This window comes from Hypoxylon trugodes (assembly GCF_022578975.1).
Source record: "Hypoxylon trugodes strain CBS 135444 unplaced genomic scaffold F4822scaffold_4, whole genome shotgun sequence".
NCBI classification, from domain to species: Eukaryota; Fungi; Ascomycota; class Sordariomycetes; order Xylariales; family Hypoxylaceae; genus Hypoxylon; species Hypoxylon trugodes.
The window spans coordinates 1,071,413-1,096,923 of record NW_026250019.1 but is presented as its reverse complement, the minus strand read 5'-3'; the positions used below and the strand labels follow the sequence as shown (position 1 = coordinate 1,096,923).

The 25,511-nt window shown below is 46.7% G+C and overlaps 7 protein-coding genes and 1 non-coding gene across 8 annotated transcripts; 5 read left to right on the top strand and 3 right to left on the bottom strand.

The window, feature by feature from the left end:
- Window positions 1-497: 497 nt before the first annotated feature.
- Window positions 498-592, top strand: F4822DRAFT_t59. Its single transcript has one exon. It is a non-coding gene; the product is annotated as a tRNA-Thr (tRNA).
- Window positions 593-1,817: 1,225 nt separating this feature from the next.
- On the top strand, window positions 1,818-4,416 carry F4822DRAFT_442791 (uncharacterized protein; the record flags this gene model as incomplete). The annotated part of the gene is made up of 3 exons (XM_051463034.1): window positions 1,818-2,251; window positions 2,309-4,116; window positions 4,191-4,416. 3 exons carry the CDS (start codon window positions 1,818-1,820, stop codon window positions 4,241-4,243), a joined length of 2,295 nt encoding a protein of 764 aa, XP_051315340.1. The 3' UTR covers window positions 4,244-4,416.
- On the top strand, window positions 4,284-5,051 carry F4822DRAFT_427911 (uncharacterized protein; the record flags this gene model as incomplete). Its single annotated transcript, XM_051460822.1, has 1 exon — window positions 4,284-5,051. The coding sequence occupies one exon, from the start codon at window positions 4,284-4,286 to the stop codon at window positions 5,049-5,051; it is 768 nt and encodes a 255-aa protein (XP_051315339.1).
- Window positions 5,052-6,429: 1,378 nt separating this feature from the next.
- On the bottom strand, window positions 6,430-9,909 carry F4822DRAFT_205109 (uncharacterized protein). Its single transcript, XM_051453780.1, has one exon. The coding sequence runs from the start codon at window positions 9,547-9,549 to the stop codon at window positions 6,520-6,522; it is 3,030 nt and encodes a 1,009-aa protein (XP_051315338.1). The 5' UTR covers window positions 9,550-9,909; the 3' UTR covers window positions 6,430-6,519.
- Window positions 9,910-11,180: 1,271 nt separating this feature from the next.
- Window positions 11,181-12,923, bottom strand: F4822DRAFT_436969 (uncharacterized protein; the record flags this gene model as incomplete). The annotated part of the gene is made up of 1 exon (XM_051462365.1): window positions 11,181-12,923. One exon carries the CDS (start codon window positions 12,921-12,923, stop codon window positions 11,181-11,183), a length of 1,743 nt encoding a protein of 580 aa, XP_051315337.1.
- A 2,720-nt stretch (window positions 12,924-15,643) lies between these two features.
- F4822DRAFT_398812 (60S ribosomal protein L10) lies at window positions 15,644-16,824 on the bottom strand. Its single transcript, XM_051457726.1, has 3 exons — window positions 16,646-16,824; window positions 16,055-16,439; window positions 15,644-15,997 (listed from the first exon to the last, which is right to left on the bottom strand). The coding sequence occupies exons 1-3, from the start codon at window positions 16,688-16,690 to the stop codon at window positions 15,765-15,767; spliced, it is 663 nt and encodes a 220-aa protein (XP_051315336.1). The 5' UTR covers window positions 16,691-16,824; the 3' UTR covers window positions 15,644-15,764.
- A 187-nt stretch (window positions 16,825-17,011) lies between these two features.
- Window positions 17,012-18,342, top strand: F4822DRAFT_398811 (cytosolic large ribosomal subunit protein L30). Its single transcript, XM_051457725.1, has 3 exons — window positions 17,012-17,189; window positions 17,245-17,399; window positions 17,577-18,342. Exons 1-3 carry the CDS (start codon window positions 17,114-17,116, stop codon window positions 17,673-17,675), a joined length of 330 nt encoding a protein of 109 aa, XP_051315335.1. The 5' UTR covers window positions 17,012-17,113; the 3' UTR covers window positions 17,676-18,342.
- Window positions 18,343-19,618: 1,276 nt separating this feature from the next.
- On the top strand, window positions 19,619-21,852 carry F4822DRAFT_204927 (uncharacterized protein). Its single transcript, XM_051453779.1, has 2 exons — window positions 19,619-20,362; window positions 20,427-21,852. Exons 1-2 carry the CDS (start codon window positions 19,729-19,731, stop codon window positions 21,770-21,772), a joined length of 1,980 nt encoding a protein of 659 aa, XP_051315334.1. The 5' UTR covers window positions 19,619-19,728; the 3' UTR covers window positions 21,773-21,852.
- The last annotated feature ends 3,659 nt before the right edge of the window (window positions 21,853-25,511 follow it).

The window sequence follows — 25,511 nt, the reverse complement described above, 5'->3', positions numbered from 1 at the left end:
AAAAAAAAGGCGAGGAAAAATAATTGCCATTGTATAATAGATTAGCCTCCAAAGGGCACGAAGGCAAGATTGGACTGGACTGGCAAAAAGACTGATACATCGGACACCAGCAATGGATTCTAAATACTACCTACCTACGTGGCACATTTTTCCTCATGTATACTTGTAGCTCGCAGGTAGATAGATTGCACAAATATGCATATTTCGTTGTTTTTTAATTTGGACTTTTTTTATTAATGGATGCTCAGTGATATTTGTGTTTTTGTGATTTAGAACGGTAACGGAAGTTCCATGATATCGTCTCTCATTCTCGACTCGAGACGAATTTTGTAATCGACTAGAGAAGCGATATTTCGCATCATTCTTGTTAAGCATTACGATACAATTTTTGAGATTAACAAGCGGTAAATTTGTGGTAAGAAGCGAGGGTTTATAATGTGCTGTGGGCTATATTTCAATATAAAGTGGGTCTTGCACCGTTCAGGACCTACACGCTGGCCCGACTAGCTCATCGGTAGAGCGCCTCACTAGTATACCCACATCAGGTAATATTGAAATGAGGAGGCAACAGGTTCGATTCCTGTGTTGGGCATTTATTTCCTTTTGACTTTTTGTTCTGTTATTTTTTTGGTTAGAGGCGGGGGCGTCATTTATTTGCTTTATATTGTGAAAACCCTTCTTCATTCGCCAAGCTTACTAGCGACCATTTGTTCTGCAGTATTCAGTGCTTCTCCAGGTACCTAAAATACTCAGGTGGTTGGAATTATTCACTTTTTTCGAGGTCCAATGCCTTCTTCTTGAGTCCACAAATGGGCAATCGATAGGAAGAACTTGACTCTCTGCCTCTGTGAGCGAGCCCATATGAATTCATAGCAGTAGATACACATGAGTCTTGTACAAGTTGGTCCGGGCGCGGATAGAAATGGAGGGAGATGGAAACGTGACAAACTATCAGAATCGAATATACCCAACCACGTAATACTACAACGCACACCATATAATCGCCGCCGTGACTCAAATATCCATTACGAATCACAGATCATGGCATCTGCAATATAAGATTCTTCGACCAGACTAGACTAACGACTTAGACTAGCAACACTCACAACCTATCGCCAGAAATGCACAGCCCGCAAACTAGGAGGAAGGGAGCACATAGATGTAACAGACATACGTCTGACGGTCATTATCAAGACCTCATCACTTCCCGCGACACCGGGTCGCGACCCTCGATCTTAGCAGGCTGTACGCCCATTTCTAGGTTTGGGAGATAGACGATGCCAGAATTGTTATTGCTGAATGATTTAGGCATCCATCTTAGTATCGTAATGTCTCGGGTCTTGCAAGACATGTCGCTCATGTGTAACGACTCGGTTACAATTTCATGTGTAGCTTTAGGAGAGGTACGTACCTAAACTATACAGGGATTGGCCTAGCAGATACCCCTGCCTTTTACCTATTTGGGGTCGGGTCAGGACTGTGGTTGGTGGGATTTTCGGAGTTTCTTCATTTATAGTGAGCGCCACGTTTAAGAGCCACTTTTTTAGAAGTATATCAGATGTGTAGATAGCAACTTACACGTCTCCTTCAAAATAATTTAATATCGCGGAGAGGCAAGTAATAGCAATTGTCATCATCGAGTCCAGTGTGTAGTAGTATCCGGAGGTTTTGTCTCTAGGTAGTGGTGATTCCTATGCAGTGATAGTTACAATACATCTCATTACTTCCAGCAGTTGGTTTCTTTTCCGAGTACCAAACCCACACCAGTCTCTTCAAACATCATCCCGAGATCGAGCCAGCGGACTCGGGAAGCCATCATGGATCCCGTAACAGCAATCAATCTCGTGTGCAATGTGCTTGATCTTATTTGTCGAGCAGGGAAGATAGTTAAGGAAACGTACGACTCAACTACGGGACTACCGAAAGAACAGGAGAGGTTACTCAATTTTAATGAGGAAATTGCTTCAATTCTTAACGACATTCAGAATTCATGCATGCGTCTTGAGGAAGTGGGGGAGGCCTCAGACAGTATGGATATCAATATCCAGACAGTGGTCAATAGATGCCGTGCCCTCTCGTCCAAAATCACTTCCTTGCTAGGTCGAGGAAAATCGGAAAAGCCACATTCGATAAAGAGCGTTTTGAAGGCTACGGGTAGGCACTTCCTCGACAGAAAAAAGGTTCGGAGCCTTCAGACCGAATTGGAAAAGAGCGAGAAATCACTTCATCTAGCTATTTCCGCATCTGTAAAGTATGTTTAGAAGAATAGGATATCTAGTGAAGTGAACTAGACTAATGCATGACACAGGACGCAGGTTAACCACGTAATAAAGTCAATTGCATTCACCAAGACCGAGACGTTCGGCCTTCGTCAGGAACTCGAAGAACTCTCGTCCAATATTACAAGCTCATCAGACAATGTATCTGATCAATACCAAAAAATCCTCGACCTATTCAAGCGCGCAAAAGAGAAGCAGAGGCTCGACGATATCCTAATGATGCTCGGTACTTATTGCAATGGGAGACAGCTAAACCCAAGATATGACGAATTATCAGGGGCCTGTGAGAACACCTACGAGTGGATCTTTCGAGAACCAGAAAAGCTTTTCGCAGTTGAACCAAGCCTCGAAATATCATTTACCAATTGGCTACGCAGGGGTGATGGTATTTTCCACATTCTTGGGAAACCTGGTGCCGGCAAATCGACACTCATGAAATTCATCTGGAAACACGAACTCAGGAGTGAATTGCTGAGTGAGTGGGCTGGCAACTCACGTCTCCTTTCAATGAGATACTTCTTCTGGTCCCAGTCCAACCAAGATGGGATCCCAGAGCTCGAATGCACTCTACTGATGTCTGCTCTTGAGCAGGCCCCCGAGCTTATAGACTTATTGGTCCCAAAAATCGGCAATCATGGTGGGGGCCTTCGCGCAGATGCAGGCTATGACGAGATATCCCAAGCTACTGCTTTATTAATGAGCAACTCCCGTGAACTAGGGGAATATAAGATATTCCTTCTTATCGATGGTCTCGACGAGTTCGAGGAAGGAAAAGGAGCTAAGGATTACCATGACTTGGTGCGCCTTATTCGAACATGGGCTTCTCAATCGGAGGGGAAGGTCAAGATATGCGTATCCAGCAGAGAATACGCAGCCCTAACCAATATTACAAAACAGAAAATCAGACTTCAGAAGTTAACCAGGCGCGATATGCAGACTTTTGTCACAGAGCGCCTGGAGACACACCACAGGTTTCCAGAACTCAAAGCTCACATAAAAGACATCGAGGGTGAATGCCAGTTCGCTTATTGTCACCCCCATGAATGCCAAATTTACTGTCTAGTAGATCGTATCGTCGATCTAGCGGATGGTGTCTTCTTTTGGGTTCAGTTAGTGATGATCGAGGTACGAAAACGCCTACAAGCTACTTATAGTCCTTCTCAAATCTGGATACACGTCGAGGCCCAACCGAAACCACTGGTCGAATTTATAAAGCGCATGCTTAATACCATCCCCCCTTTATACCAACGAGAATCGTATACTCTATTGGCGATTATTCATAAATACAGTCAGATAATTTTTGTAACGAATCCTCCTCAACCAATATCACACCTTTTGGCCTTAAGCCTATTATATTTCTGGGATAAAGTAGATCAAGACAGTGTGAGACCACATTGTCAACTTACAAACGCTAGCAACGCCGAGGTACGAAAGAATCGACGTGTCCTCACAGAAGAAGAGATTAACGCTCGGTTCAATGGTCTACTTGAGACATCTACAAATAAGGAGACTCCAACGTTTCAGTACCTCATTTTCGCTCATCGTTCAATTATTGAAGTCCTAAATGAGGAGATCGACACCAAGTTGCTAGAACATGGTGTAACGCAAGCCGAACTGAGCGAATGGGTTTGCCAGCTGGCAATGAATGAGATTACTCTCTTCTCCGAATCCAAGGGGAAGTATGATAAGTATGCGTTATACGGAAAGCTATATGGGCTTCTCCATTTTATCAGATATGAACAACCATTTGGGGGGCCTTCGGTTATTCAACAATTCGATCAAGTCGAGGACAAGAGTTTGATGCTCCAATTCGGGACCCTCTATCCTTCCGAAGAAAGTTGGTCGTCGCGCGGTTATTATACTACTTCCATTTCGTTACCAATGCTAATTATTCTGTTCTTGTGGGTCCAGATGCTGCCCTGGATGCTAACAAGGATAAAGTATGTGCCAAGGTGTGGGCGTAGGGCATCAATTTTTCTATGGGCCTGTATGAACAATGGCAATATGTCGTTTGCGAAATCCGAGGTGGTTGTATTCGTATCAGCGCTTCTTAAGGATGGGTTCATCGGAAAGGATGTGTTTGGAAAAGAGCCTGGAATATCGACATATAAACCCGTGTGCCACACTACCGAACCATGGTTTGACTATGTAGCAACTATTCTTAGTGGAGAAGGGTCAGTTCTCGGGGATAAATGGACTGTGTTTGAGCTATGGCTGGATCATCGAGCTAACCCCCAAATTGGCATATTCGAGCAAGAGATATCGCCGCCCTCCGATACCCCTAGTTGGCCCCAATATGGATACAGCAATTACAAGGACGTCACTGTAGCTACGAAGGTTGGTGGCGAATGGACCTTGCCACCCTTCCGCGATTGGGGAAGGCCTAGTGACAGCTACATCTGGGTTAATAGGGTCAACCAAATTCACCAAATCAACAGACCCCTGCGGAAGCCCGACTTCACTCTAAGAGACTACGTCGTCGATTCCAAAGCCCCTAACAAAAAACGACTACTAGAACTCATTGATCGAAACATCGCCCTAATCGAAGCCGCCGAGGCAGAGCACATTGCAGAATTATTTGAAGAACTCCCATTATTAGACGTCCTTGAAGTACCCGACTCCACACCATGGAGCCACCCAGCAAATTTACGCAATGGATCCTCGGAGCAGGCACGCCAGATATTCAGAAAGAATATTCCCATGATATTGTTATATAAAATAACACAAACTTACGGGACACAACAATATTCATGGTGGCCGTGGTCCTCATAGTATCTTCTATCGCCATAACAAGGGGAATCAACCCCAAGTCAACCCATCGAGAAAGCGAGGTCATGGATTATGATGCGATGATCTCTAAGGACCAGAGAGAAGGATGACTTTCAGGGTCACTCGAGGACATGGCTTTAGACTTTGGGCCTTTTTTTTATGTTTTAAAAAGTTGGCGATGGCTGATGAAAGTGTCAGTAGTTGAACCATACGAAGGGATACATCCTGGGAAGTATTGGAGGAACTCCTTATCGCCGATGTGGAGGCAAAGGAGCCCTTAGAATAAAAAAGCCATTCTTGTATGTATACGATAGTTTCTATAACAGTTACTTGCGATCTCCTCACGCAACAACAGAGTTATTAACCCCCTTATATGGTTGGTCTCATGACAGAGAGTATTGTATTGGGAATGAATGAACGAATGAATGATGATAACCTCTGACCTCTGAATGAAAACGAAATAAAATTTAATACCTAAAGTCCCACACATATAAAACATCAATTTCAACATCACCTTTATAACATTAAAGGCTAAGAATCCGCATCCCAGCTGTGTAAATTCTACAAGTACCCTACACCAAGCCACTATCCCCAGGTCTTGGTGACCGCAAGATTAATTATATATGACCTATCCTTTTTCCACTCCAAAGAAACAACACCCTACCCTATAAAGCTAGAATATTATACAATTATTAATAAATTTAAAAATAAGATAAGACTAGAAAAAATCATTAATAAGTTGGTTGCCTAACGTTAACAATTACTATATCAGATCTCACATTAACACCTGTGTTACCCCAAAGTCCTACCTCAGACAATTGCACAATCACAACTACAACCACTTTAAACATGCACATTCCTAATCTTCAATCTTCAACAATGTAAATTGGTCAACTAGCAGAGAGCCTCAACGCTAGGTATACAACGAGTTGAGATATCCATCAATCATACCCATCATCTCACCTCATTTACCTACCCAATCTATCAACCCATAAGTCATACCAGCAAACCTTTTAACTTACTCCTCATTCCCGACCGGTGTTCCCCGATGTGCATTCACACCCTTTGTTCCCCAGATGCTCGTATGTGAGAGGGGATTGTATCCAACCCATGGACACTTTAAAAGACAAAGAAACGGACGGGAAGAAGAATTTTGCCATTTCCATTGGATACCCGATACCTCATACATACCTAACCCACCATCCCAACATCTCCATATCACATAGTTAAGAAATCGCTGAAGGCACGAAGGCCAGATAACAGACATCCACACCCCATATAAACACCACATCCATCGGATAACAATAATAAATGGCAGCCCACATCATATAGATAACACCCAAAACGCCAGTACCTCGCTCCATATCATCATCGCCCCGCCAGGCTCCGATCGCATCCCGCGCCGCGATTAACCCAGAATGCAAGACTCTAAACGCATCAATCTAAAAGGAAAATTATCCGAACTTTGGTTTCATTTCCCGGCGCCTGAACCGTTGCCCGTAGGACCCTCATCGCCGTCTTCATAAACCCGTATTGCTTCTTCGGCATCTATCCAAGCGCGCTGGGTGCTCGGATACTCGCTCGGGACGCTAGACCTTTGGCTCTCATTTCCGAGGTCATCTGCATCACTCATGGCGTCATCATCAACATGTATAGAAATGATATGATTTGGGTCGCGATTCTCCGCATCTTCGATCCCTAGCCATGGCTCATCTTCCGGGCGGCTGTGCAATTGCCCATCTTGCCACGACTCTTGAGAATCTTGATGAGTGAAGTCAATCATAGGACTATCGTTATCATTGTTCTCTGAATATTCATCTTGATCTTCATCCATGTATTCACCTTCCTCTTCATTAGGCTCGGTGCCGCTACCGCTCTCTCCAACGTCGTCGCCCTCATCGATATTAGGTATGCTACGGCTATTTCGAGCTTCTACATACGGAGCGTTGCTATAAGGTGTCGCATAGAATGGTGTTAAAGGACGGCCGACATAAATTTCGGGCACTGGAGTTGGGGATGCGGTACTCCAGCGCGGCGTGATTCGTTGTCGGACTGATGGGGAACGTGTGCTACGGCGCTTCGCTAAGCCTGCGATATGCCCTATTGTAGGGACTACACGAATAACTTGCGGCGAAGGACGGCGTTCATATTGATGAACATATGATGTTTGTCGCCGTTTCGCTTTGGCGGGCGATGGAACGGATACCGCAGTTGGAGGCATGGATGCAGTGCGGAGATGAGGTGGCCTCGATGGTTTGCGTTCCCTTAATATCGCTGGGGACTTAGCGCGAGAAACGGAACGATGAGTGCCGAGAGAAGGTGATATAGCGGTAGCGCTAATGAGAAGGTTCTGGGCCGGCGACATAGACGTCGCCCGCCAATTACGTTGCGCAGCCTGTCGAAGACTAAGAGATTGCGAGGTATTGGTGCTGGCGGCATGTTCATCAAGCTTGTCATTCCATCCCCAGCAATCTTCCATAGCATCTGCCTCAGGAACTTCTTGGCTGCTCTGGGAGTCTGCGTAAACTCGGCTCAATTCGCGCAAGCGCTGCCAATTCCACCCATTGTCATATGCATCTTGGTCTTGGAGGTATGCCTCAGGGTGGGTGATGAAGAGACGCTGAACGCCAGTTGCCTTCATGACTACACTTGAGCGTAGGAATGAGACATCCCACGTTACTGGTGTAACCATCTCGGACGGCGATAGGAAACGCAGTCTCGAATCTCTATGAACTTTGCGTAGTGGTACCCATGGCGACTGGAGACCGAGGAACTTGGCGACGCGATGGTGTTGAGTGGAGCCGTGATGAACATTTGCTTGCATCCGAGAGAAGGTACGGAACAGAGTCCCGAAAGCCTCGGATATGGCTTGATGGACGCTTCGAGCATCGGGGCTGCGAATGGTCACGTTCTTAACGAGGCCTCGACTCCTAAGTCGTTGTTCGATAACGCGATCGGGTGCGAATGCTCGTGGGAGGAGCCAGTCTGACTCAAGCTCAGGCCCGGCCCAGTCGCTAAAAGCGGGCGATTGGGGCTCGAAGGTGGAATAGCTGCTAGGCATTTGTGTCCACTGATCGGGCTCTACACTGCTGGCGCCCGACATACGTTGACTTGCGAAACTGTGCGACTCCACCCACACGCTCTTTAAGGGAAAGGGTAAAAATATAACCTCGACTTCCCACGGGCGAGAATAAGATGTGAATGACGAGAGGCCTTGTAGTTGACTGAGCTGGGACCGTAGAGCTTGAAGTTGGCTGTAGAGCTCTGCGCAACTCGCTACACCCTCGCTCCCTTCGGTTGATACGGACATCACGCTACTCGTGGATACATCAACACCCATGTGTCGGCCGTGACGATGATTCGAAGTTTGACTGCTATTATCGTTAATCATCTTCTCGACTTCTTCCACACGCGACTCGAGTTCGGTGATTCTGAGGTCGCTTTGGTCATGTTTCTCATCACATCCATCGTGGCTGGCGGCCGAGATTGATGGGTTTTCAAGTTTATCTAATCGCTGCTCATGACTTTGAATAGTATCGGACAACTGTCTAAACCTGTCTTGAGAAGGACCCGGGGGAGATAAGCTGTGCCTCGCGGTCATATCTTCATGCCTACAAGACCTTGGTGTATTGGCGATTGTCTGCTCCTCATCTACGATATAATCCATGCTCGCTGCAGCGGTATCCTCTGGCTGGATGTCATCCTGTTCCAAGGGAGGTTGGCATAATTTGGACTTGGCACCACTTAGTGTCTCGAGTCCTTTACCAGCGAAAGGTCGAAGGTATCCTATTTTAGTAGACGACGTTGTGGAACTCGGTTGGGAAGACATCAGGCACTGGCTTGGGATTGGTGGGAGCAAATTGGCTCCCTCCGGACCGGACTGGATGAAGTCGTTCCAACTCAGGGTATCAGGAATAGAAGGTTCTGGTGCGGGCGCCGCAACCTCATTCTGTGGCGCATTGTCCCGGTCCTCTAAGTGAGTTGAGAAAGAATCGGCCTCATTAAACGTATAAAAATCCATATTTGGTTCCGTTGGCGCTGGTAACTTGAAGGGCAGATCCGGCATCACTGGTGTGAGAGGTTCCCTATTGGCCCTTGGCCGCTCGTTTTCCTGACCATTATTGACAGCATCGATATTAGCCGTGACGGCAATAGGAAGCTGCTGGTCATTGCGAATATCATCATGAAAACAAGCATGATGGGAACACATGCACCAGGTGGCGTCGTCTGTTAGGCCGCCAGTATTTCCATTAGAGAATCCATTTGCAAATCCTGGTGATGTTCCTGCTGGGCTCCCGCCGCCTGTTCTGGCTGCGAATGCGCTGCGACTCCAGAAACGACGGCATCCGCATTTGGGTCCTTGGCCATCACGACTCATATCCACGAAATTGCATGGCCCTCCAGGAAGATTAGGCGATGCGGCGATCGCAGGCGGCGCATCGTTAAAAATATTAAAGAAAGATGGTGTCGGCAATGAAAAGTCGGGGACGGTTCCTGCCATTGGGTTGAGTTGGTGTGGTCGAGCGCTCCTCGGTCCAGGGCATCGGAGAGAAGAGAGAAAGAAGATAAAAACGACGGACGGGACTGATGTTGGGGGATGGTTCCGGTATTTATTCTCGATAACGATGGAGATCTTGGGATCCTAGGCGGCCCCTACCAGACACAGCTGGGCCGCGATCCGAAATGTCTAGTACATGGCACTGCTTTTGGTATTAGTAAAAACAAACTCTGGGATGCATATGTTGCGGTTCGGCCAAATCCAAAGGTCCTCGGGCATATACTAACCGTATTGATTTCTAGTAGGAAAAAGACGGCGGGCAGCGCAGGGAGGAGTCGAAATTTATATACAAGAGGCAACGGGTAGAGGCAGGCGGACGGTCGAAGAAGTAATGCGAACGACGAATTCGAGGATGGGAGGTCGAAGTAACCAAAGTGAGGCTTCCAGATGGGATTGGTCCAAAGCGGATGGTGGGGGGTGTGGGAGACGAGAAATGGAGGACGAGCGCAATCCGGGTTGTGATAGCTGTGGAGAAAGGGATCCAACAAGGCAATGGATTTCTATATAGAGGAGGGTATGGATAGGATGTATGTAAGACGCAGTGAGACAAGCACGACAGATTATGACTCGACAAGCTAGCTACAAGGGTGGGTTGGGTGTGGTGGTATACTTTGTTGCGCAAGCTTCGAAGGGAAATAGGAATAAAAAAAATAATGATATGGGATGAATAGGTATGGGAGTTGGAGTTTGGAGGGACAAGCCAGCAAGCTCAGCAATTGTCAGGCAACCTTCAGGTCGTGGGGAAGTTCAGTTCAGTTCTGTCTAGGGGGGAGGGACAGGGGAACAGGGGGGGTGGGAGCAGTACAGCTAGTACGACCGGTACGTAGCAGATACTGGCCATGGGTCATTCTGTGGGTTCTTTCCCACTTAGCGCGTCGACCACAAAAAGAAAAGAGCGAATGAGAAACCACCGGGCAAGGCGCGATGGTCGCGCGTCAGGTGAAGCAAAAGACTCGCTAATTGGATGGGAACTTTCTGAGATCCTTGTTAAGACAAATGCATGCGCAAGGGTAAGGGGAAGTACCTTTCTGAGTTCCTCACTCTAAACTCACCACCAAAATTGTATAGAAATCTACGAGTTTCTTCTCAGCTGGGAACTTCTCGGCAATTCATTCAAAACCGACCGCCTCACAACGATGTCAGCAAAAAAGCGAGTTCGATGCAAGCACGAAAATTAGGCACCTTTGAAATGACGCCCGCCCTGCACGCAAAATGCGTTCATCCCTGTAGGCAGACAACTCGACAACCAGGACAAGCAGATGTATCTCGGAGTCACTTTGTCTGTTAAGCCTATCTAGATCAACTAGGATGACTCAATTTGAATGCTTGATTGGCCAATTGACCTTTGCAGCATTGACTTGTTCGTAAAGAATCGGCCGATTTTTATTTTTATTTCTCTGGATATTGGTATAAATATGATGTTTGAGATGTGTAATGTAATATGCAAGTGAGCTGGCCCGATTCAACCGCCTTGTAATATGCCATGGAAATGCAACAAACCCCAGATCTAATAATATACAAACATCGCATCATTGCTCATTCGGACTAGATAGACCGACAACTATCTAATCACATTAAACCTCGCCCCAGCTTCCCATAGGTCCTGTTGTGGCGATCAATGATCCGGTACCGACTGAACCGCCGATGTCCCAATAATGTCGAGATGATGAGCAACTGCTCCTTCTGACCGATCTTCGCGTGCTTTGACTAGCGCAACTCGACGCATGCTTAAATAACACGGGACTTGATGGAACGGTTGCCTTGGATTTTCGTCTCTCTGCGGTGCGCGGCCTCGATATTAGAGGATGGTGCTGACGCACTCGTGCAGCCTTAGCAGCTATATCTTGTGTGCTTGACGAGCCAAGACCAGAATTCCCAATGACCCCGCCACTACTACTCGGCCGTGACATAAAACGCGACCGAAGATACCGGAACACGAGCCTAACATCAAGTTCTTGCTCCCACTCATCTTGAGTGAAAGCATTGCCAGAAGCCTCCAATGGCGCTTGGGAATTGCCTTGACCAGAATTTAGCGGATGTGTAACGTGGGGCACATCAATTGGTTGCGACCGCGGTTTTATCGTCGGCTGAAACTCAGGTATCGTGACGGAAGGTCCATCCGTTTTAGCACTAACTGTGGTGTCGTTCGTGCCCTCTGGTATAGGAGGCAAGCCAGCATATGGAATAGGCATTTGCTGTACTCGACTGAAAGTTGAGAAGGCTCCGGGATGCTCAGAAAGCCGGTGGATAAGTGAGCCCAGCTCTTTAGCTACCCTCTCCAGCATCTTTAATTGCCATCCTGAATCGGTAGTATTTTCCATGGTGACATCCATAGATTGCTGCGATATGGACATGGCTGATGCCTTCGGAGTTGTAGAAAGGTCTTCCTCATCCGGTAATGCCTCGCCAAATAATATCGCTAGTAATTTGTCGTCAATTCCCATTAGATCGCGAATAACTTTTCGGGTGATACGTCCCCAAACACTCTCGCGACCAGTCTCGGATTCGTTATCGTCGTGATCATGCCAAGATTGGTCTACACTATCTTTTGACATATCGTCTACTCCACTCATTGATGCTACTTCTGAGGCCTTCTCTTCTTCTTTGCTAGGAGTTGCCATGCTGGCGACAGATCGTCGTCTCCTGCGAGTTTCTTTCTGTATCTCTTCTAAAAGGTACCGGCTTTGTTCTAATCTCCAAGCTTCTATCCGACGCATTTTATCCATTTCCTGGTCATTCTCGTCTTCTAATTCGATCTGGGCTAGGTCTAAACTCTCCCGTCTTCGTACACGACGAGGATTATATTGTTCGAAGGCATAGAGTCGCTCCTGTAGATCTGCTCTGATGCCTTCCTGCTCGAACCGGAACGAGCCAAGGCCATCATGAGCGGGGACGACTGGTGTTGTATGGGGTAGAATATGTGAGGGGTCGTAGAAATTAGGATTAGAACGGAATTCGGGTAGGTGACTGTCTAAACTATCTAATTCGGCATCGTCTTCGTCTTCATCCGCCGCATCAACAAGGCTGGCAGAATGTTGTTGTTGTTGTTGTCCAGTACTAGCATCTGATGGCGCAATGGTATTAAGACTTCCAATCTCGCTTTGCCGTGATCGCCCTAGGGTGGTATTGGTTTTATTAGTCGATGTTAAATAGGAGGTCGAGGTACCGGCGTCGGTAGCGGGGGAGAAGAGAACCCAAGTCTGAGAATCTTCTACAGGTTGGGATGATGGTTGCGGAATATGTTGTGATTCTTCATCTTCCGATGCAGGTCGAAAGACCCTTTGAGTGGCCTGTCGGGTGGGCTGGTGGAAAGCCATTGTTCTTTTTCAAGAGAATTCGTAATCGATATCGACAATACGCATTCACGATATATGACGAAAAGGTACCCTACTGGGGAGATCCCAGCGGGACTTATTAAATAACACAGGACCAAGTCGCACGAGGCTGAAAGATAAGGCCGACTCGGACGATAAGGTAGACAGGGACACAAGAAAGGCACCCGCTCTTGTCCCGGGACAGGAGAAGGGATAAATATAGGTGGCGGGTGACTGCGCCGTCGATAGGTTGACTACGTGGAGATGGTTTCAGAAAAGAATAGAACGAAGAACAGGACAGAACGGGCTGACCAGGAACAGGTGAGAGGGGCCAAATTCATTGATGAGGAGAGGTTACACGTAGATAGCGACTAGGTCCTTCTCGGTCCTTGTAATCTTAGGTATGTACATCTGGTACGGGATTACATGTAAGTCAGTTAGGTTCAGGCAAGGTCGACTGGGTAGAAATTCAGTTTAGAATAGTTAGAAAAAGGGAAATCATGGGAAATCAAGGGCGGGAACGCAGGTGTGACCCGTCCGATTGGCGGTGGTAGCAACCCGTTTGTAAGGGACCACCTGCAGCAGTCGATGATCCTAAGGTCGCGTGGGACGTTTTGGTGGTTGTGCAATCGGCGGGCCAGTTTACCTCACCCATGTAATCTATACTTGGGTATACGTACCTATAGTATGTACTAGAGGTACTGTATCTTTGGTACATTTATCTGATTTATGTATCTCGACCGCCCCAACCACCGGCTTGCATACTCCGCCAATTGGACAGCCCAATCCGGTTCACCGCGTGTGTCGTATCTGTGGTATACGTTGTATATGTTGTATAAACTAGCGGTTAGTTAGGTAAATATGATACCATGAGTTGGGAGCTAGATGGATTCGTCGTATAAACCTAAGTCGCAAAGTCGTTGGGAAAAAGCAAGAAAGGATTAAGGATTCGGTAGATCGGCTTGCACTAAGATAAATTCAATTACCTCATTCTAGCTCTCCGATAAATCGGCGCTTGCTCACTCAGACACTTCCCTCCATGGATTGCTTGTTTTGAGTTCTGAGGTACTTAGGTACGTACCATTTCTCTACACACATGTATGTTACGGGTCCTTCCGGGCTGTGTTATCGTAGTGGGGTTCAGCGGGCTCTGTAGATTATCAAGCGCTTGAGACGGGAATCACACCTCTTTTTCATCATGTACTTACTAACAGTAAACAAAAATGTATAGGATAGGCCAAGATTTGATGCTATCTAATGTCCGAAAACATTGGTTGTATGAATTACACAACATTCGATAGTAATACGCAATCGTCCAACCAGTTCATTTATCACGACGTAAGCACATCTTACGAAAGGAGGTCTTTCTAAGTACCAGCCATGTCAGCTCCAAGTCATATCGAGGGACTTTCAGCTGATTAGTTAATGGCAAGACTTTGATGCTTGCCAAATGTCACAATTAATCGCATGATGGCATCACCGCTTCCATATCTTGATGTATAGGTTATCAAGGTATGTATATATAGACTTCATATTATAATCGTGATCATCCCCCTCTCTCCGTAGTCTTCCTACCTCAACGCTAAGGTAAGGAGATATATTAGGTACGACTCGAACTTATCACACCCGTTCATTGGAGATAGACGTCTCCTATTGGATATACGATCCCAGATGTCGATCATGTCCGCTGTGAATCCCAATTACGAGGCTCTACCAGTATAAATGATGTAACATTGTCTCAGCCACAAACTCCCTATTTATTAAGCTACACAAGTTGACGAAACCTCTTTGGGGCGGCAAATAGAATGAACATTGACATTAGCGTAAAGGAATGAAGCCGTGAGACCACTATTTGCTCCCATCATCCCCACTACGTTCTTGGTACAAATGTTGACTATATCATGTTACAGGACTGCAACTAGATATCATAGCCTCTTAGCAATATACAGCTTCCGGAGCTAGAAGTATAAGATCCCGCTTAGTTGCTCTTTGTCGAACATTTCAAGTAACCGAAGGAAAATCATCATGGATCTCTGCCGTGTAACGACACCTTGCCCCCGATACATCACCCTCCCAACACAAGGAAAAAAATACACTTAATAGCATAACTTCTCAAACACCGAATGTTGACATATTCCTATCCATTAAGTCGGGACACCGCTACTTCCCACTTATCGCCGATGGTACCATAGCTTCTGTGCATCTCCATGCCTGTAGATCCACGGCGCGACTGAGTCAGAGCGCGGAGAAATAAGGAACCGCCGCCACCTTTCGTCGTCACCAGCAGGTTGAGAAATAAGGGGGCGAGTTTTCTCCGATGGAAGTGCGAATCTCCTCCAGAAGGCTGACTGGATATAATATGTGATTTATGTAAAAACGCGATCGGGTGTTCTATTATTAGATACCTATGTAATAAGATACCGCCATTAAAATGTTAGATATCGGTGGGTATTATCGTATCAATATCAAGCTTCTATTTCGTGATGAGAAGATACGAAGTCCCATGTGTTTTTAGCATAGAAAATGACATCCTAAGATCCCTATTATATGCTCTCGGGGATACTGGATTTCATTATCATTTGCATATCTTGTGACCTATTATATAGTCTTGAAACCTGTTCTGCCGCACTACATCTCTGTATATGCGCTCCAGGTTAGCTTAAGTACGGTAAATTAGATTTACAGATTGAACATATGGTCTACGTCACATTATAAGCAAAGAATAAGGTGCAAATGCAAGATCCGAATTGACTGTCATGTAGCAGTGCTATGGTAACCCATTATACGCCTGTCCCCTCAACCCAGATTTGCTTTCTCGTCGTTACAAACCACCATTTCTTAAATTTAAGCCTCAGAGAAAGCATCGGGGAAACGCTTGATGTTCTGCTGGAGGCTACCGTGGTTGGTAAGGAACTGAACGTAAGCACCATCGACCTTGACGCGACCAGCAGCCTTCTTCTCGAGGTACTCCTCACGTCGGAGAGGAGTGAAACCCCAGTTCTTGGAGATGATGATCTTTTGTCGGCCAGGGAACTTGTACTGGGATCGTCGGAGAGCCTCCAGGGCGATAGCACGGTCTAGAGTATTTGGTTAATAATTCCATTCGGAAATATTCCGAAGATAATAGTACTCACTAGAATCACGAGTTCGGACACTCAGGATGATTTGACCAATGTTGACACGGGCAACAGTTCCGTTGGGCTTACCCCAAGCACCACGCATACCAGTCTGCAGTCTATCGGCACCAGCGCAAGACAACATCTTGTTGATACGGACGACGTGGTAGGGGTGAGCGCGGACACGGAGATGGAAACCTTCCTTTCCGGCCATCTTGACGAGGTACTTGTTGGCGCAAATACGGGCGGCTTCGAGAGCCTCGGAGCTCAACTGCTCATACTCGTTGGAGACAAGGTGGATGCAGAGAGGGAAGTCGTCAACGGTCGCACGCTTTCGGCCAAGATCGAAGATGCGGATCTTAGGGTCGGGTACACCACGGTTGAATCGGGACTTAGGATACGGCTATAAAAATTATTATGTTAGTAATTTTGTCTTCATTTTCAGTATGGAATCGAAGTTTCGTCAAAATAGTTGGAAATTTGTCGCAGTTCGAATTTTCGGGTAGTTGTAATGCAATCGCAAATCATCCGCAATTAATGGGACAGATTCTCAAAATTGCATTTGGTGGGTAATCTTTCGAGGTATTCTAATGATATGTTGAGGCTTACCTTGTTCTTGCAGTATCGGTAGCATCTTGCCGGACGACGCGCCATCTCGAATGATTCTCTCGATGATGTTGTCGTAAATTTGGTGTATGTTGTTGTTTGGGGGAAAGATGATGTCGATAGGGAGCGTAAGAGATCCGGCTCCTTTGACTTCTTTTTCGGAGGAATTCTTAGACTTTGATTTCAAAGCAGGAGCGAGTCACATAATCAGTTTGAGTGGGCTGGTGGCGGGGCTCCTCATTGGTCCATTGATTGGATATTCGCCTGGGAAGAAAAAATGGGGTTAGGGCTAAAACCACTCTGTGCGCATTGACCACTTTGAGATTTTCGGTCTAACGCTCGTTTGTTCACCCCACCAGAACTTTTTCCGTACAAAATAATTCGGAGACAACTTTTCGGCTTCCTCTTCACCACCCTCGACTACAACAAATTACCGATTCGCAAAAAGTCAATCAACACACACGAATCAAGATGGCCCCCAAGAAGAACAAGAAGGATGCCAACAGCATCAACTCGCGTCTTGCGCTTGTTATGAAGTCCGGAAAGGGTGTGTATTTTCCATTCGAATCACCGATACCTACAATTACTGACCATTATTCTAGTCACTCTCGGCTACAAGTCCACCCTCAAGAGCCTACGATCCGGCAAGGCCAAGCTCGTCATCATCTCCGGAAACACTCCCCCTCTACGCAAGTCCGAGTTAGAGTACTACTCCATGTTGTCCAAGGCTCCCGTCCACCACTTCTCTGGAACCAACGTAAGTTCATCATTATATCTCTTTAATACCGCATAGAAGACATGCGCTTCTATGGTCATTTTCTCTCTACATCCGGATCATGACAAGCTGCATTGCTTGTCGGTCCTACCCAGAGAAGAAGCCATTTCCTGGCTTTGGAGGGTAATTCAGTTGGCTTACTTTTCTCGTCCAATACAGATCGAACTTGGTACTGCTTGCGGTAAACTTTTCCGATGCTCCACCATGGCCGTCCTAGACGCTGGTGACTCCGATATCCTCAGCGACCAACAGGCATAGATGTAAATAAGGCATCATGGGTCGGCGTTAGGGTTCATTGGCTGGAGAAAAGGTCATTATAACTCGATATTCATGAACGAGTTCGACTAGGATCTATTGCATATTTGGAGGTACCAATGCGTCGTTGTCCGTAAAGTTCGCTAGGTAGTCGATCAGGCCAATACTGAGCGTCAAATCAGACAAAACTCGGATACTTCAGAAACAATAAAGTGATACCCAACTGCCATTTTGGCACAAAGCATTATTAGGAGAATCAATATGGCGAAGTCTATGTGGCCCATTGTATCAGCCACCTATTATTGCCATCGGGCTTAAACTAGCACTGTAGTGCATCTCGGAGTTCTTGATTATTACATTTGTACTGCCCACGTATAGGTATTTTTCGTCGTCACCCTTGCATAATTTAGCTCTATATGTCCAGAACCTCTCCGATGGGATAATCCGTTTATCCAGATGACTAGCAAAACAGGCCATGGCCATCAAAGAATACATACCTAGGCAGCCTATTCTATACGATGGGGCTGTGAACAATGATATAATGTTCTTTGAGGGTGGCCCTTCGAATCACGCATATGCCATAAGCTACATTCATCCCATTAGACTTACTTGGATAAAGAGTTGTACAGCCCATAGGTAATCTACAAGTGCACCTTAAAGTATATGCATTGTTGAAGGTTATCATAATAAGCTTTTCAAATACGTTGAAAAATTCAAAGTCAAACTCAGTAGCTTACTTGATGGCAGAACAAAACGAGAGTGACAAATCCTGAAACGGCCTACCTAGGTAGGTAGTGACAACGGAAAGACAGTTTGCGGAACGGAGCGCGTTTGTGAGTTGTAGCTGCCATGACGTGTAAGTTAAGCTTAATCCATTTTTATCACATTCGACAATGAAGTAGAATTATTTAGGATTAGTTCATTTATCCAACACAAAAGAGATTCGAATAATGAATCCTAATCAGCAGATACATAGGGACCGAGGATAGACAAATATGGATCATAAAGGTATTTCACCTCCGAATATACTTGATCAGTCACCTATTATTGCGACGCGTCTTTCCGAATGTCAAACACGTTCTACAAGGATCCAGTATTTGCTCCGTCACCGAGCGCTACATACATGTACTAGCACTTAGTTATTAAGAGAAGAAGTGCATAAATATTAATTTAACTTTGTAAGCGTAAAGGGGTGTGAAAGGGAAAGAATAGGAGAAAAAGGATTTTTGTAGAACATGAAAAGAACAACTACAACCCTTCTGGAATTTCGTCATTACTCCCTACTGGCTATTCCATGTTCTATTCTGAACATAAGCTGAGCAAAGAATCAGAAGAGATCAGGAAAGAAAATATCAGGGTTTACGACATTTTCGAAACACGGTCATTCCGGCGTGGCTGAGTTCCCCTTTGCTGTACAAAATTAGAGGAGGGGAGAAGTACGTACTAAGTACTCAGACAGAGGAAGGTACCTCGACCTACCCGCCTGCTCGACGCCAATAGGTTAAGCGCCTTATCCACTTAGGTGCATCAAGCCAATCCCCTATCCTAAATTTACCTTTTCACCTTTTACAGCGCCGTCTCTAGCACCAAGTCAGGTACCAAGCCCCGGGTAAGGCCTTACGAGGTACGAAATATTGTGTGGTGTGTTCAAAGTCTCAGGTCTTGTGTTCTGAACGCCACGAACCAACATCCGTACCCCGTACCCATACTACATTGTATATGCAAAGCCACCCGAGACAACAAGTCTGGACGGACGAAAATCATTCAGAAAAATACCACACCAGTATTTTGTCCTTGTTTATCGGTCAACCTATTGCTTCTTTTTCGGAGTATTAACATTCTTCGCGATTGACCTAGCAACCGGCGATCCTACCACCAATACTACCCATTCAGTACTATTCACTACATTAATATTGCATCGAATCAAATCCCATTACTTCGACTTTAGGGTATAATCGAATTGACGCGAAGTACAAATATTATTTCTGTATATACGTTCTTTTTTTTATCAGTGCATAGTCGACAACGACAACCATCACAATAACAACGACATCAAATGTCGGCAACACCAAAGAGGCCGCTCTCTGCGGCGCAAGGTCGGGGTACTCCAAATGACAACACACCACCAACGTCAACGGGCCGACCTCGAGCATCCACACCGACATCTACCTCAAATTCAAATGGAACCGGAGGTGCTAGTACACCTCAGCGGACACGATCTATTCGAGGCGGTACCCCAATGTCAGCGCGAGCCGCTGCTACACACCGAGCAACATCATCTCTAAGCATTTCTACCACAAATGGAAATGCCGATGCACGTGCTGAGACCATTGCGCTGATTGAAGACCTCAAAGAGCGGTTACAAAAGGCCGATATTACATCCGAGCAGCATAGAAAACAGGCAGAGGTCTTACAAACAAGACTTGATGATGCTATTAAAGAGCAGGCCAAATTAGAAGAGCGGGTACACGAAAGTGAAGAACAAATCGAGTCACTTCGAAATGAGAAACGGGAAGCCGCACGACAGATGCGGGAGATGGAAGCCATCTATGAAGCCGAGCGGAGTTCAATGATGAAAGAGAAGGAAGAAATGGCAAACCGGGAAGAAGAGATGCAGGCCGTGATTAATAGGCTTAAAGAGACTCTTAATCAGCGGAATGCGGACGACGAGTACCGGCCGACAAGACAATGTGAGTATTTACTCAACATACCAATACATAAGATGAGCAATATGTGCTAACTCAGGAATGACAGCAAACAATTCTTCGCCCAGTGTCGACAATGGGAACTTTGCCCCGCCATCTTCGGTCCAACGAAGCGATTCTCGGAATAATTCGAAGCTACTCCTTCAGAAGGACAAATTGATCGAATCTCTACGTCTCGAACTCGCGGAGGCCCAAATTAAGCTCGTCGAGTCCGAGAACCAGGGTGGCGGCCGATTACATGAAGTCGAACGTCTACTCATGGAGGCCCGAATGGCCAACGCACGATTGATGGAAGATAATGAGTCATATCAACTACTTCTCCAAGAAAAGACGCTCCACGGCGATTTCGGTAAGGGAGACTTCAGCTACATGAATGTAGCGGCCAACCAAGATGCCCTAAACGCCCTCGAAGGTCGGTCCAACGCTGGTGATAACCCTATTACGCCAGCCACTAGCCTAGCCGACGAGCTGGGTGCCCTCGGTGGTGATGAGTCTCCTAAGGTTGGCCCCGAAGATGAGAATGCACGACGTCTAGAGGCAGAGTTGCGCGCGGCTAAGGACCAGAACAAAGCCCTCACGTTGTATATTAACAAGATCATCGAGCGGCTACTTCAAAACGATGAGTTTGAGCATATCCTCGACCAGTCGTCCGATTTCAAGCCTGGCGCCAACGTCCACAAAGAACTACCCCCTCCACCGGCAGCCGACGCCCCAGGTGTAGGGGCGTCGCTGCTCCAGCGAGCTAAGTCCATCGCTACCGGCGCTGGCGCCCCGCGGCCCAAGCCACGTCCTATGACCATGTCAGCATCGCACCACTTCCAGCCACAACTCCCGGGCCAAGGTCCTTCTGCCCACAGCAACCCCGAGACGGCACCTAGTATCCCGATCTCCGGCCTCGGCCGATCCCACAGCACCGCTCGCCGACCCGGCGGACGCCCCATGAGCGAGCAACTCACAGGCGCCGCAGGCATCATCAACGCCATGTACAAGGGCCCCGACGGTCCTCTATCTCCTACCCTCAGCACAGCATCCTCCTCAGCGCGCCACTCGCAGACTTTTTTCTCTGGGCCTGGGGGCCGGGCCTCGAGCGCGGCATCCAACGGCGGTGGCAGCGCGGGCAACTTCCCGGGCATGCGCAGCGAGACCAGCAGCGTGAGTGGGGACTCGGCGGCCGAGGGGACGACGGCGACGGCGACTACAGCGAGTCAGAGTCCGCCCCGGACTAACGGGAGTGCGGAGAAGAATACTACGCTTGCCGGGAATAAACCGCGCCCGTTGAGATTGGTGCAGGAGAATAATGCGGCGAATGAACATGCGGGGAACAAGAGGAGTAGCTGGATGGGTTGGGCGCAGAGCGCGTGGGGGAAGAAGGATGGGGATGAGAGTGTGCGGTGAAGAGGAGCAGGCGAGGGGAGAGATTGAGAAGGGGAAGGGGATGAATCAGGAGAGAGGAGGTAATGATTGATCGAATGCATGAGTGGAAAGTATCATTTATCATCATCTAACTCAAGCAGAGCTTGAGATTGGACTTGGCTTGCTTATGAGAGCGGAATGAATGGAAGTGGAAGAAGATATATCATCGAAAGATTATCTGTCTATCTACCTACCTAGCTTGCTTGGAAGGAGAGGGGATGGGTTCTTTTGCTTAACGAAACAAATCATATGTGGACTCAACTCATCATCAATGAACGAATGGGGCGGGTGGCATGACTTTAACTGACCGAATCGATCGTCTTATTCTTCTTTTTGCTATACATTGTTGCTACGAACTGGACCGGGTTCACGGCTTTGGCTTTTCTAGGATGGCATGGCATGGCATGACTAGTTGACGAATGAAATCGAATGGGGGTTATGGATCGGATGAAATGATTGATCGCGGATATGTTTCGGCTTGAGAGATACATTATTTGCAACTACGTATTTACATACTTTTTATTATGATTATGCCGCGGATATATATTGTTACGTATTTGAATGGAATGAAATTGAATCGAGCTATGTTGATGTGCTTGTAACTGTTCGATTTGGATGGAAGGTTGAGTATAAGTGAAGAGGACAAAGGGCAGGAGGGGTGGATGGATGAGACAAAGCTTGAGACTGCGATGATATCATTAAGGTTGTTGTGCCTGTCTCGGGACCCTTAGCGTTGTGAGTAAATGGGTGTGTTGAAAATATGTGTAGGTTCGTAACAATGGCCTCGTCTAACATCAAGGGGCGGGATAGGGAAAGATCGATAAAATACCAGACGAAGGTTTTCCATGTCCTACTTTCGTCTTATGTACGCCGGAATTCATGGCAATGATCAACTTTTCCATAATAAATAACTAGATCTATGGGCTCAGATCCTAATCGCATTTTGCGTACAACTTAAGCTACGACTTAGTACATCACGTCGGATTACATCTATAGATGGTGGTGGTCATGCCGGTGCCCTGAAGACTTTTGCTGCTCATCCTAAGTTTCCCCCGCCGAGGTATGGAGGGCACCCCCGTGGGATAACCGACTATGAATAAAGGCCATTTTCCCTTCTCGTCTAGGTATTTTTGACATGAGTCGATGCCCATTCGGTAATTATATCTGTCAGAGCACAGCTCTTTGGAGATAGATAGCTGCGAGCGTCCTTTCATTGAGATGCACTCATTTGAAATCTAATCTCTTTGTAGATGTTATCTACCTGGGTAGGTAAGATGCGAGCTACTGAGCGCCGGAGGTCCGCACGCCCGCTCTTGCCCTACTACGGTATACGGGGATACGTTATCCCTCATGGTGAAGGAGACCCACGCTAGATACTTCCGATTCCAGAATGTATCTTGCGCATGGTGTTGTGTTGTGTAATCACTTTTATGGCTAGGGTCTTGGCCTATACCTCCTAGATGGTACTATCAGCCTTGTCTCAAGGGCTGGTACTCCGCGACTAATCAACGAAAAGGGCTTACGTTCACCCGGAGGTGATTCGAATCTTAGAGAAGTACGCTTAGTCCCGGGCAGTAACATGCTTATGACTCACCGAGTATAAGCTCTAGTAGAAAACAGTTGCGCGGAGTATTATAGGTGGCAGTTCAGGTATAGGAGCCAGAATATCAATAAATGCGACGGAGAGGGAATACCAAGGTAATTAGAGAAACCAAAAATGGCTCAAATCCTGTTCTACGAGCGCCCCCAACATTAGAATGGCATAGAAGACGTGGGTGGCTTTTTCCAAACCAGTTGGTCGTACGAGTCTATGTATACCGAAAAGTCCGGAAGAAAGCCCACGCCTCGCGAAGGAACCAATCCTGTGAGATCTAAAGGATCGTGCTATGGAGGTACCTAGATAGGTACTTCTTGTTTTCTCAAGCCAAGTCCTGTACGTACAACGGAGATCTGGCGATACCTACGTGTCTTCGGTGCACGTAGTAATGAAAAGCGCAACTGTCACCCATTGGGTTGCGATCTTTTCTTCCCAATCAAAGAGCCGCATTTGTATATCTTCCCAAGTTGAGAGACAATGTTACCCCCTACGCTAATACACATTACACCGAGTCGCTGGCTACATAGATGAGATTATCTGAATATGGAGGGTTCAAATCAGGTAAGTGACGAAAGAAAAAAGTAGTATTCCGTCACCACTTTGGCTATTTCTTTCACTTTTCAATAAGGTAGGTGTCGATCGGTGGTAGCCCGCACCTAAGCAACAATATAGAGGGGGAGGTATGGGAATGAGGTACACGTGTTGTATTCTCACTCCCAATAAATTTGAATACCCCCACACGTTGTAACGCCTTGGACGGAAGTTGGCATCAACCGGCCTATGGGGATCGCGGGTTCCTGCGCAGATGACCACTGAACCAACCACTCCTGGCGCTCCAGGCTGTTCGTCGTGGTCGATGACATGTCAACCTGGCGCAGATAAGACAGGGCAGGATTCTAGGCTGAGCAAAGATAGATTTCCCATCCGTTTGGACGGGCCGCTTATTATGTCAGATCCCGGTCGAAACAGACGGGGGGCGCGCATTGGATGGGGGGGGAGTAAGCACAACCCGCATTATTAGAAAATCACGACGGAGCTATTTTTGTGAGGGGGTAAGAGAAGCGATGAGATATTATTAATAGGACTGGGCCATGTCACTCTTTTTTTCTCGACGGAGTTTAGATGACCGGATAGCCGGGTCGTCCCGTTCACTTCCAAGTTGAAAAAGAACGATTCTTTAGAATGAATTTCGGCTCTTATTTGAATAACGCGCAAAATCCGTCAGCGATTCGTCACCATCGGACCGGTCACTCGTCTAGTTTCCTAACAAGGTAATACTTAATAAGCTTCATAAGGGAATTTGGAGAAAATAGAATAATAAATGATAAATACTATGCGCGATGACAGTGTGCAGGGTCATCTTAATTACCATCTTCGGAACCCTAAATGTCGAATTGTGCATATGCGATGCTCCCTTTCGCTGGTTTTCTTGTGGTTTGATTGTTGAGTATAGAATGTCTAGTGGATGAATTGAGCTGTCAGGGTCACGTTCGTCAGACACGCATCAGCAGAAACATTTGCGTGCGTAGCAGGCCGTCCACATGTCGATCTCTGAGAGGTCCAATTTTGCCGGGTTATTCTCTGGAAGCCAAGGTCTACCATAGGTCGATACAAGGCTGAGTAGACCAAATTGTTCCTAATCCGTATTGACCAGGACTAATTTGATTTTGATTCGACTTCAGCCATTTCCTAACCAAGGTAACCTTTCCATCTATTGGTAGAAGCCCTGGTCAAATTTGCCCTTTTGGATAGAAACGGATTCGGTACATCATCCCACAACCTGCAGCTGTTCCTTGTAGTTTTTTCTCTCTTAAGACACCAGCGAATTTGTAATACCACACAACATACTTAGGTACTTGACTTAGGCATACAATTGCTGTCTTTTTGTTCGCTAAAGCAAGACACCAAGTTTAGGATAGGTTATTCTCACCTACGGAATACGGGAATACACACGAATAGGCGGTAGAAGAACAAGATGATGATGAGAAAGTGGAGATATGCAAGACACGCGATGCAAACCGATACAAAGTGGAGAAATTAAGAGAGCGAAATAAAGAAGGCGTTCGTCTGGAAGCCAGATGGAAGGACTGGCAGCTGAGAATCGGTCTAGGGGATCCCAGGAAA

What these genes read in the sequence shown, in the direction of transcription:
- F4822DRAFT_204927 (XM_051453779.1), top strand. Translation starts at nt 19,729, where the DNA reads ATGTCGGCAACACCAAAGAGGCCGCTCTCTGCGGCGCAAGGTCGGGGT. An exon ending in GTACCGGCCGACAAGACAAT is followed by an intron (nt 20,363 to 20,426) that starts GTGAGTATTTAC and finishes CAGGAATGACAG; the next exon opens with CAAACAATTCTTCGCCCAGT.
- F4822DRAFT_205109 (XM_051453780.1), bottom strand. Translation starts at nt 9,549, where the DNA reads ATGGCAGGAACCGTCCCCGACTTTTCATTGCCGACACCATCTTTCTTT.
- F4822DRAFT_398811 (XM_051457725.1), top strand. Translation starts at nt 17,114, where the DNA reads ATGGCCCCCAAGAAGAACAAGAAGGATGCCAACAGCATCAACTCGCGT. An exon ending in TGTTATGAAGTCCGGAAAGG is followed by an intron (nt 17,190 to 17,244) that starts GTGTGTATTTTC and finishes CCATTATTCTAG; the next exon opens with TCACTCTCGGCTACAAGTCC. An exon ending in ACCACTTCTCTGGAACCAAC is followed by an intron (nt 17,400 to 17,576) that starts GTAAGTTCATCA and finishes CGTCCAATACAG; the next exon opens with ATCGAACTTGGTACTGCTTG.
- F4822DRAFT_398812 (XM_051457726.1), bottom strand. Translation starts at nt 16,690, where the DNA reads ATGGCGCGTCGTCCGGCAAGATGCTACCGATACTGCAAGAACAAG. An exon ending in ACCGATACTGCAAGAACAAG is followed by an intron (nt 16,440 to 16,645) that starts GTAAGCCTCAAC and finishes TAATTTTTATAG; the next exon opens with CCGTATCCTAAGTCCCGATT. An exon ending in TGTCCGAACTCGTGATTCTA is followed by an intron (nt 15,998 to 16,054) that starts GTGAGTACTATT and finishes CAAATACTCTAG; the next exon opens with ACCGTGCTATCGCCCTGGAG.